General features: G+C 35.9%; 1 protein-coding gene across 1 annotated transcript; it reads right to left on the bottom strand.

Annotated features, from left to right (window-relative positions):
• Positions 1 to 6: 6 nt before the first annotated feature.
• On the bottom strand, positions 7 to 11357 carry LOC121958246 (transmembrane protein 268). The gene is made up of 9 exons (XM_042507130.1): positions 11099 to 11357; positions 7479 to 7617; positions 6064 to 6158; positions 5757 to 5864; positions 3789 to 3941; positions 3532 to 3642; positions 2541 to 2630; positions 2079 to 2288; positions 7 to 672 (listed from the first exon to the last, which is right to left on the bottom strand). The coding sequence occupies exons 1-9, from the start codon at positions 11102 to 11104 to the stop codon at positions 505 to 507; spliced, it is 1080 nt and encodes a 359-aa protein (XP_042363064.1). The 5' UTR covers positions 11105 to 11357; the 3' UTR covers positions 7 to 504.
• Positions 11358 to 12709: the final 1352 nt, after the last annotated feature.

The raw sequence follows: 12709 nt of genomic DNA on the forward strand, positions 1-12709 counted from the left end.
GTAGCATAAAGTGAAAATACTCAAAGTTTACTTTAACACTGTAGCAAAGTACAGAACTTGAGAAAATATACTCAATAACTTTCCATCTTCTGTTCCACCACGAAGACAAATACTGCAGAATCTACTGCAAAGAAAATAACAAGAATCTACATTTATTACTGTGCAAATAATTTAAACAGCAGTAAGGAAGGCCGTGATTGTCATGTGTACAAGAGTGCAAATATTGTTTTACAGCAGCTGGATCAGACAGTGTTTGGCAGACATAGTTGGGACCAAACAGACGAGGATCCGTGTGGAGCAAACACAGAGCTGGCATGAGGACAGGTATACAGGAGCTGCAGGCTGGAGACTTAAAAACTGAAAAAAATGAATGAAGCTCCAAACAGGTCCTTCATTTGATCAAAAAGTCCTTAAACAAGTATTATAATCCATGTTTGATCCAAAGAAAATACTGGAACACATCAGTTTGTCTGTTCAGGAGCACAGGCACAAAGCAGAAGTCTGCTATAGGAGAATCTTCTTTTTGATGTACTGGCAGAGGCAGAGAGGGGCGGTGGTGCAGTGATTCCTCCGGGAGCGTAGGTGGTGGTGTGACGATCCCGACAGCCTGTCAGTAACCAGCAGCTTCACATAAGCTGCACTGTAGGTCATCAGAAGCTGGTAGGCTTTGGCCTGCAAACAGGTACAAGAACACTGAGAAGTTGTAGAAACCTGCTTTCAAGAATGAAGAGAAAAGGCGGAGACTGGTGGTGGTGATGAAACTATCTAACTAAATGTGCAAAAGAACAAACTTCAAGCACTCACATGTAGAAGAGTTTTGGTAAGTATTTCCTGAATGACACTCTCTTATCTCCCACCTTTTCTTACAATCATCGTATCAGGACAAACCAGCTGCATACTGATGTTTGAGATCAACAAACAGTAAAGCTGGTTGTATTTTAGCAAGTCATTGATATGTTTCCACCAGCTTTTTGGACTCCAATGGGAGTATTTTGTGGCGACTTTTGAGGCTACAATCAATCATGAGTGTTTTGTAGCAAGTCATTGCTATATTTCTGAAAGCTTTCTGGCCTCTAGTCATGGGTGTTTTGTAGCAAGCGGTCTGTGTTTTGCCATATGCATTTTAGACTATAATCATGCATGTTATGTACTGACCTATCTGTTTTTCCAGTGACTTTTTAGGCTCAAATCATGGGTGTTTTGTAGCAAGTCATCACTATGTTTCATACAGCTTTTTGGACTACAATTGTGAGTGTTTTGTTGCAACTTGTCTATGTTTTTCCATATGCTTTTTAGTCTATAATCATGTGTGTTTTGTAGTGAACTGTCAGTTTTTCCATTGACCCTTTAGGCTCTAATCATGGGTGTTTTGCTGTAAGTCATCACTATGTTTCCAATCACTTTTTAGGCTACAATCATGGATGTTTTGAAGCGATCTGTCTGTTATTCCAGTGACTTTTTAGGCTCCTGTCATAAGGCTTTTGAGTGACTTGTGTGTGTTTTTTCCAGCGGCTTTCTAGACTCCAGTCAGAGGTGTTTTGTAGCAAACCATCTGTGTTTTTCCAGCAGCTTTTTAGGCTACAATCATGCCGGTTTTGTAGTGACCTGTCTGTTTTTCCACTGACTTATTAGGCTTCTATCATGAGGGTTTTGCAGCGACCTGTCAGTGTATATCCAGCTGCTTTTTAGGCTACAGTCATAGAGTTTTTCATGTTTTTTTGTAGAAACCTATCACCGTAGATAGAGATCTTTTCCTAAAAGTAACCAGACGGTTTATGTGCCTAAACCTAACTACATGTTAACCACCGTGTTGCTGACACATAAATCACACTCTCAAATCTTTAGTTTGCAGCGAAAACACAGTGCCATCATTTTTTCATGTGATTGGCTGGTAACTGATATACAAATGATCATTTTAAAAAGATGAATTGATGAAGTTTGTATGCTGCAATATATTTTTGTGCAGATGTATACTGATAATTAGGATGCATCTGTATGAAAGCAATGCAGTTTATATATCACTCAGGCTCTAATATACATTCCCTCAGTGTGGGAACACAGACGTCATGTCTCTTTACCTGAGCAGGTAACGATGCATCAGGGACAAGGCTGTAGTTGGTGGTGATTTTGGCGCCCTCCCGCTGGCTGGAGGCGGTACTGCCTGTGTTCTCATTCCTCAGCAGAGGTCTCTCTTCATCCTGCTCCACATCTGACTCTCCGACCTCTAGGTCTGCAGCCGTGTCCTCGACCACGAGAACCAGATGCGACATTTTCCTCTTTATTTTGTTCTGGTGAAAGTATGACATTGATCCCTTTAAACTTCCCTCACACTGCAAACGCTGCAGTAATGAAATGTGATGCCACACTTTGAGGACTAAATTTCTGTTTTCCAGAAGATTTAGATATAGAATACCCTTTCAACATTAGCTGGAATTATGTTTCCATTGATTTTTGAGGGAGGACTAACATAGGAGCACAGGAAAGAATCGATAAAGCAGCAGGAGAACAAACAGAGGGACAGATGTACTCGACTCACTCACCTGGGTGTCATGTGCCACAAAGCTGTGCTCCTCTAAAGTTTCAGTCAGTGCCCTCAGACAGCGGGACATGTCCCAGTACACAAAGTACAGCTGCAGAGAGACGAATACAAAAGCATTAGTGACTGCCAACACAAAACTATTCAATTAGTTGTTTGTTACTGATGAACCAGCCTGATTCCAGACCATTAAATCACCGTCCAAATTTCAAAGTTTGGAAAGTTAAAACATTTTTTTTGATCATCTGAAGGTCTTTACTCCTACATGATCAGTGGAGACGCACTCTGCATGTTTTTATTCCTTTCCTTTTCTTACTGACCTCCAAATTTTCCTTTTTCTATAAATCAGTTTTTAATTTGCATATATATTTTGTTAGTTTTATGTCAAATTGCAAGTAAAATAGACTTTTCTCCCTAGATTCCTTCTGGACAAATCTTGAAAATGAATTGTATGCTGTTTGTTGTGAGCAAACCCTTAGAGTTGCAGAGTTTTCCTGTTGGAGGCCCTTTGAGTGCACAGCTATGATATCAAATATATGAATACATTTTAGATAAACATTTGAAGTACAGTGCAGCCAGCAAGAATGGTATATTGACTTTGATATTTTTTAGACTAAGAAGGTGACTGGTGTGTATTTGCTTTGTCATGTTTTGTTGTTTTGGCTGCTGAAATGTTTTAATTGTCATCTTGTTGCATCAATAATGAAACCGTTTTGTCGTATGATTCTTCTGTCCTTGTTGCATTCCTCTAAGTGTCACAAAGATCTTTCAGTAATCTTTCTTTTTCATATTTGTGTTGTTCTCCTTGACATGTTGTTTCCAAAACAAGAAAGCAACACAAAAAGATGAAACTAAGAAATGAGACACACTAACAGCTGTTTATCAGCTGAACAAGAGTAGAAGTGGATGCATGTGTTGCACAAAGAACTTATAAAACATCTGGCATATAATGAACTTGCTATTCTCACAGTTTTAGTGCATTATATGAGAACAACCTGCATATTTCCGGTGCAGGACTGCACCCAGTCAACCACGGCCACAAGCAGCTTGTGTTTCACCATCCTCTCATTCACTTGGATTAACCGAACGTCCAAGTTCATGTTGATCTGACACAGAAACAGACAAAGAAACAAACACAAAAAAAGTGTAAAGGATTCCTCTTCGGGTGAATCGAAATTCAGGTAAGAGATCATTAAAACAAACATGTCAGTATTACTGAAAACTAATTTTATTTTAACAGATCCCTCCTTACCTCCTTGTTACTGTAGTGGAGGATGCAGATGACGACGGTGGTGAGGAAGATGGAGACCAGGCTGACAGAGAGGCAGAGGACCCAGTAGTCAGTGACGGTGATGTAGAGGTGGAGGGTGGAGAACACAGCGCACCACACCACCACATACAGCACCTGGTGGAGGGAGAGAGAGGAGGTTAATAATATTTCATTCATTTTTCATTCATTTTTCTTTCATTTAAAGCCTCGGAAAACACGAGGGTGAACCCTCATTTTCAATGGTGCCGAGGCACACACAACATTCAACTCAAAACAATTATCAATACAGAAAAATACAAGGCTTTTGACAATATACATATAAAAAAAAAAAAATCTAAAAACAATGACAGTCACAATCAATGTGGTCACAAATTAAACCTTGGAATTCTCTTAGTGTTATCATTGAGGACAGCTTAAGGAACAACTATTTAAGATATTTTGAATGAAAGCTAATGATAGAACAACTGAAAAAAACAGATTAAAAAACACAAACCTAGAAAACAAGGACTGAAACCTAAGAATAAAAATAAAACTCAGAGGGCAAAGGGTCAACAGCAGAAAAACTCAGCAGTAAAAAAAGATTCTCAGAAGATTCAGGACAAAGTGCATCATAAGTGCTTCTTTCTCGTGAAAATTAGCCTAGTTATGTGTGAGGAATTAAAAAATGTTTTTGCCGTTGGAAGAAAGGACTTCCTAAGGCGTTCCTTGCCACAGTGCATAGTTATGAGTCATATCCACAAAAACATCCCTTTAAATGCTCTTACACAACTCATGCAGTATAATCCAAGTCTCATTTATACAGTTGTAAACTCAGTACTTCCCCAACACTTGCATTTCACTCAGTATTCAGTATTTAAGTCTGACTTTAAAGTTTCACTCACAGTGCTTGAGTTGTGTAATCAATATGTTTACCGTTTACTGTGAAGGCATGCGAGAAAAACTAAGTTTTCCTCACTAATTCAAAGTAACATGGCGTGACTAACTGATTTGCAAATGGTCACTTCTTGGGTAAAGTTTTCCATTAAATTAAAACAATCCTCAGTTTCTACAGGAGGCAGAAGCTGTTCACAGCTAACAGCTGTACACTTTTGCATGTGATACTGAATAAGATTCTTACTTATGGCATCTTTGACATTAGAAATTAAGCAGTTTCGAACAGATATACGTGAGTATGTAAATACTTAAGTGTACATATGTATATGTGTAAGTAGGAGAGTACTTGTGGATATGGAAGTATTATATATTTGCTTTTTCTTTTAACAAAAAGAATGAGGAAAAAAAACAAAAGTAGAGGAAAGAAAAGAAATGCAAATACACTGTAAATTGTACTATATCTGCATTACACAGGCATTATAATTGTAAGTATTGGGGGGAAAAAATCTGCATTTTTGAAGATTTTGGTGTAAAAGTCACAAATAAAAGGTCCTAAGAGTCCTAAAAGATCCTATGAATGGTCTTAAAGGGGCACTCCACATATTTTACATATCAAGATCAGTTAACTGATTGTGTGGAGAGTTACCCAACATCTGAAAACAATATAATGTCAACTAAAGTCTGAGAAAATAAGCCCCAATGATGCCCTACATTTCAGACTTTAATATTTGACCAGGCAGCTTGCATTACAGCTGGAGGCATGAAAGAATGTCGGTATTTATCAGACAGGAAGAGTCCATATAAACGAGCCGTTATGGGAATAGCTGCATTTTTCTGGAATGACTCAAATCGAAAATACAAGGCCAGATATTTTGACCTCCTCTGCTTTTGTTTTTTGTTTTTTCCTCTTTTGCAAGTATCCAAACTAAATTACAGCTCATTTGAGGCAAAACATAAAAAGTATAAAAGCTTGAGGAAGAAATGATAGCAAAGTGATGAAAGTTAAAACTGCAGATTAAGGAGCAGAGAGGGATATGATCAGAGTAAAAAGTTTGGACAGAAAGCTGGATGAAATACCGGTGCCAGTATGAAGTGGAAGATGGCTGAGTTGAAAACCATGTATCTCCTGACTGCAGGAACGTCCAGGACAGTCTTCAGAGGAGCCTCCAGGTCTGCGACTGGAATCTAAAAAACATTAAGTAACAACATGAATTAAAGGCAGATTAAAATAAATGATTTAAACACAGATTTAAGTAAAGATATCTGAACTTTGCAGTGCCACAGAAGGTTGTGTGTGTGTTTGTGTGTGTGTGTGTGTGTGTGTGTGTGTGTGTGTGTGTGTGTGTGTGTGTGTGTTGTGTGTGTTTTGTGTGTGTCTGCTGACCTGAAAGCCATCATTCTCCAGTTTGGCGCGGCACAGAGAGAGACCAAAGCTCGGGTTTAGCATCGAACTGCTCGGCATCGCCACAACACACTGACCTGAGAGCGATCAAGAAAAAAAGAGTAATACACAATATTCATCATCATCATTACATATATTATTACTATTACTACTACTACTACTACTACTAATGATATTAATAATAATAATAAGAAGAAGAAGAAGAATTAAAAAATTATAAAAAATGATTATACAGTTTACTAATATAGCACTTATCAATACCAACGTTACAAACTGCTTTACACTTAAAATCACAAAAAAGACACATATATTACACAAAATATAAAAATAACAGGAAACAACACAAAGTAAATATTTAAAAACAATGGTTGAATTTAAACTCAAATAGAGGTATCAAATGTGAAAAGGAAAATAAAAGGAAAACTGTAGTACACTGCATGTCAGCAGCGGAAAGTGGCTGTTCTGTCAAACACACACAAAAACCACAAAATCAGGGCAGTCAAATATAAATAACCCCTCAAATCTCACTGACCTAACCTTGGCCTGTCAGTACAAACTCATGCTGTGCACACAAACATTGCTCAAACCTACTTAACTTTACTTTAAATTCTTATGGCGACCCCAAATTTGGCTTTTTAGGGGGGTAATGTGCATAAAATGATACCCAAAACATCTGATATATAACCTCAAAGAAGAGCTGGAACAGAGCTGATACACAGTTTATATATGGTTCTGCCAGACAGACTGAAATAACATGATTGCCTCCTTTCTAAAGCTGATGTTATGGTACATAACATGTTGATAAGGCCTCTTTTATGCTGTAGAAGTATTGGTGCAGTACACAGTAGGGTCGGTCATGTGGTAATCTAACAGTGATTTGTCATACTTTAGCGACACAAACTGAAAAAAACTAGTTTCTGAAACACGCACTGGGTTATGAGGCATCACAGCTGTAACGATAGCAAGCAGTACTGTGAATGGGATTTTGACTGGTGCTTTACTTTTGGTTCGAAAACAATTTCAGGATTTACTCAGGGTGAAAGTGAAAGCCAGAGAGAGCCAGTGATCTTACCTGCAATTTATGCCATTTGTGCAAAACATTTACTATTAATTGTGAACTGTTATATGTTTTGCATTAGCACAAGGGGGGAAAAAACAATATCATTCCACGTAAAACACCAATAAAATATAAGATAGTGGATCCATAAGCTTAAAAAGGAGTACTTTACTCCAGCTGTATCCTTTAAATGCACAAAAACATTATACAATAACAGCATTTTGGCACAAATGGAATATACTATCTAATATTAACTATATTATATGACTGTGAGTAATGTATAGTTGTTTTTGCAGTACAGTTTACCAAATAAAAACTAATAAAAAAAACAGCTGGTCACCATTTGACCATTTAGGTCGGTTGTTGTTGGCCTGCTGCGGCTGAGCTTTGGTTTCTCTGATCTGCACGTCCACATCACTCTCCTCCATCGTGTGACAAACTCCGTTCTTATCCTCCATCATCTCAGAGGTAACCACATCCTAAAGACGACACAAAGCGTTAGTTAATCTGACATTTAACTCAAAGCAGAACATTTGAACATATGCTGACTAAGCACATTTCCCAATTTGTTTTCAGGAATTTCTGAAATACTGAAATTTAAAAAGTTCCTTATAGCTCCTGAAGATCCTAAAACCTTTGTCCAAACATCCCTGAAACTTTTATTTCGAGTCATATAAAAAGAGGATGTGGTGGTTTTCTGTGTCAGCAGTCACACACTGGGCGTTAACATTAACCCTTTGAAGCCTAAGCGCATTGGCTGTTTTTCTCCAAAAACATGGGAGGAAGGCAATGAGCAACTTAACAAGAAATATCCCCAAAATGAGCAATAATTTTTTTTTTAAAGCTACAAGCAAATTACCCCAAACAAGGGAAAAAAACCCCCTAAAAACCAAACTAAATATAAAAGAATTATAGTCATGTAGACATTTTCCCTAGTTTTTTGATCATATCTAATAATTTCCCCACTAATTTATTTATTTATTCATTCATTCAAAAAATGAAAATCATCACCTTTTACGTTTTTCTGTTTCCAATTTGCAGGACAAGTAATAAAACAATTTCTGTAGTTTTAAGGCATCTAAATGCGTTACAACAGAATTGATTTGATCCAGGTGTTAAATGGTTAAAAACAATGGAGTCTCTAATGAAAGGACTGCAACCAAATCCAAAAGCCTGTTTATGTGAGAAATCTACAACATTTCGAAAGCAGTAGCCTATTCATGCGTCTATGACTGATATGCAGCTGACTGATTATTCAGTAGCAATGTCGTTGTGTAAGAATTTGGAGGAACTTAGATAGCCGAACATGTCAAATAAAGTAGAGGGATTAATTGACCTGGAGGCGTTTCCTGGCACAGTTATTCCCAACCACAGGTGCACCTCGGGCCGTAGGAGGCTCAGGTAATTAAGTAGTTAATCTGCTATCAATAAAAGTTATCCATCAACCTGAGAGTTGAGAGTGTGTGACAAAAGCTAACGTTAGCAAGCGAGCAGAGAGGTTTAAATAGTTAGCCGAAAGTAATGATAAATGGTTTAAATTGTTAAACAAAGGCAGTTGAAAAAGTAAGCCCAAGATAAAAGTTAGTTATGATAAAACAATTAGCCAAAAGTAATGGTTTAACAGTAAATATTTAGCTAAAAGTAGGTTAAACACATGAAATACTGATAATAAGCACTATTACTAAAAGCTCTTAATATCAGATTAACGGTTGAAATAGTTAGCTAAAAGTAACAGAAAAACAATTTAAAAAGTGATGGCTAAACAGCTAAGAGTACAAATAAAAGGTTGACAGTTAACTAAAAGTAACAGATAAATAGTTGATATAACTAAAAAGTCAAAACAGAAGAAATAGTCAGCTTAAAGTAACAATATCAGGTTGTGTTAACATAGCGTTAGTTAGCTAAGAGTAAACAGATGAAAACGTTAAAATTAGGCTAAAAAACAGATAAAATATCAGATTAACAGTTGAAATAGCTAAAAGTAGCGGATTTAAAAAGTGACGGATAGATAGCTGAAAGAGCTAACATTAGCTAAAAGTAAAAAGGTTGACATAGTTAGCTAAAAGTAACAGATAAGTAGCTGAAATAGCTAAAAAGTCACAAAACAGTTGAAACAGTCAGCTAAAAGTAACGGATAAAATGTTGAAATTGTTAAAAGTAACAGATAGGGCCACAAAAATGATTGGCTAATGCATAAACTGTTGAAATAGCTAAAACGTCACAGTTGAAATAGTTGGCAGACTATTACTATCTTTTACTACTTTTTGCTAAATGTTAGCTAAAGTAATAGTTGGATTAGTTGGCACAAAGTAGTCTAAGGGATGACAATTTAAATAGTTAGCATTGGCTAAAAGCAGTGAATTAACATTGCTTTTTCATGAAATAACTGTTTGGAGTGAAAACTGAACCAAAGCAACTTAAAGACACTTATTCCATTATATGAAAAAAATATTGCAGGCTATCTGTAACATTACCTTATAATGTTATATACGTAAGAATGATTTTACTAAATTCATTAAAAACCATTAAAAATGGTAACAGTGAAGGGTTCTTGAGCTCTGATATGTGGGCACAAACTGTCCTAACAGATATGTTGCATGTCATGCTTAAAGAAGCACAACAGCCATGCCAGAGGAGTTATCTCTTCCTAAAAAAGCCCTTCACATAAACCACGGCCGTTATCTCTGACAAACATGTTCACAGTTTATTTACGGACCAGCAGAAAGTCTCAAAACCTGAAGTAAACCAGCTCACTTCTGCTTTCAGCTCTGACGGCCTTTACTGCAACAGTGACATGGTGACGGTGTTATCTGCTGGCAGAGGCAGAACATTAAGAGGCCATGACACTCTTATTGGGTAGATTCAGTTCAGAGGAGTAGATTTAAGTGAATTTGCATTTTTATGAGCCTTCAGAGTTGCTGATATCTGTGCTTTCTTTAGAGTAAAACGTCCTGAACGTCATGTTTTATCATGACAGTGTGGCTCAGTCTGTTAACAGAGGATAAGAAGTTTAGTCTTGTGATGAAACTAAAGAAATGCTACTTATAGTCCAAGCTGGCGCTCTCTGGTTCTCTGTCTATCACATACTCGCGCCACATTTTAGCACTTGAGTGTGAAAACTCAACACCGCAGTTGTGATATCACCTTCCCCCCTCAGTCTAACCTCTTTTTTTGCACATTTCCCTCCGCCTTTAACTACACTCTAAATTTCATTTCCATGCATGTAAATAAAGTTATACGTCTATAGGCAAATTTATCAATGTCTGTTTACATTGCACCTGAGCAGAAAAAACATGTTTTTCACACGTGCAAACATAAGGTAGCAGTGTTTCACCACTAAATAGAGGAAACAACAACGATGTCTTGAGCTTATTTGCAAAAACTCAACTTGCAATCTCTTATCTTAAATTTGCATCTTGTTTTTACACCCATATGTGTTATGCTGCATGCTGCTCAACCTAGTAACTTTGCATTTGTAGTAGTTAATATGTTGACCTTTTGAGCAGTGCTACATGTTTTCAGATCTTATACTTCAGTTAAAGTACTAATACCACACTGTAAAAGTACTCAATTACAAGTAAAAGTCCTGATGTTACTAAGTAAAAGTATGTGAGTTTAATCAGGAAATTGTATTTAAAGTGTTAAAAGTATAAAAAAAAAATGTCCCCTGTAACACTGTTATTGAGCAATTCTTGCAGAAAGGCTCAGTTATATTTATACACACAGAGCAGGGATGCCATAATAACAGTAATATATCTACATAATATCATTATGCAATTAAAAGCTCTCATTGGACACAAGAATATACCAAAAGAGGTAGCCATGTCACATTTTGTTGTGTATAAATAACCATTCAAAGAGCTTTTCTGTGGCTACCCATGATTCATTTCAGAAGTCTTGAAACCAAAACCAGCTTAAAAGGAACTAACGCCATATATCAAATGATCAAGCAAATCTTACCTGCATTTAAGATTAAAGTCCATCACGTCAACAAGACTTTAATGATAGTATTCCCTTTTTAGTCCACATAGTAAATCCCTCAAGAGCAACAACGTACATATTATTGCACACACACAGACTGTGGCGTATGCAACTTTCACACTCAGATGAGTCTCAGCAGAGTTTCTTTCTCTCTCTCTCTCAGCGTGACTCAGATCAGCTCGGCCTCATGACTACAGGAATGTGGTTTGTGGTTCTCAGTAAGGAGGTGAACAGACGTTGTTGTACATGCAGAGGATGATTAAATGAAATGAAAGCTTATTCAAGTTTAATTTTTAAGGCAGGACCTTTGCCACTGTGATGTTGTGACATAGACTAAAGTCTGTCTTTCACTGGTAATTATGGAGAGGAGCCAAAGCCTGATTTACTGGAACTGTCACACATTAACTCATAAAGTCCAAGGATAGTTGAGGATCAGTGGAGGGTCACACAAGAAATACTAATTCAAACACGTTTCTCTTGCAAATTTTGGATTCAAGTCTACAAATAAAATTGAAATAAACTACTTTTGCTTAAATGTGAAACTCTTTTTGTGTCAACCTGCTGTATTTAATTTCACTGAAATTATACTTTACATTTTAAACAATTTTGAGTTGATTTTAAATGTATTTTAACAAAGGCATTTCTTCAATTAAAGTGACTTACTGCATGGTTAGAACTTTAAAATTCCTTTTAAATAATATGGACAATTTGTGAATAATTAACTAAAAACGTGTTTATAAATATGGTAATTAAGTACATAACACTTTATCGTAACACATTATCAACCTAAAAAACTTGTCGTCATAATTATTTTTAATTACCAGATTATTTAATACATTTTTAACTTGATTCCTAATAAAACAGAACTTTTTCACATTTTTTAAAAGGATTTTTTAAGTGTTATGCCCTGTTACCATGATTATAAACACACATTTTAAGTTGATTATTAATGAAAATTAAATTGGTCTGACAATTTAAGGAATTTTAAAGTGTTAAACTGCACTATAATATTGTGTGCTGTGCATGACTTAATGCTGTAATACTGAAGGTGGTATGTGTGTTGTTTTAGAGAAATTCTGCCCCCATGTGGGTACATGTTGTTGTTGTGCTCTTTTGAGCATAACCAGAAAATTAAATGCATAAATCAGCTGAAATTAATGACACATTGTGATAACAACCATGATGAAATGAGGAAAAAGTAAGACTAACAGTGGTGTCTTGAAAGATGATAAACAACAGTAAAAACAAATAAGTAGTTGATGTGTGTATATATATATATATATATATATACATATATATATATATACACATATATATTTTATTAGAAATGTAAAAGCAAACATTTAAACCTAATTCATTGACTGCATAAGGTACATTTTTGTGTCAAAAAATAAATAAAAAAAATAAAAAATGTCCAATATAACTGAGCATAACTATTAAAAAGATAATCATAAAAATACAAAATAAATCACAAGTAAATAATAAATGAATTACAATTGTACATAAGACTTTGAATAACTTTTCTTTTGTTAAAATATTTTTGTTAAAATGCTATTCATCTGGTAAAAATGAGTTCCACAAACATATATA

The sequence above is a fragment of the Plectropomus leopardus genome, chromosome 18, assembly GCF_008729295.1.
Source record: "Plectropomus leopardus isolate mb chromosome 18, YSFRI_Pleo_2.0, whole genome shotgun sequence".
Lineage (NCBI taxonomy): Eukaryota > Metazoa > Chordata > Actinopteri > Perciformes > Serranidae > Plectropomus > Plectropomus leopardus.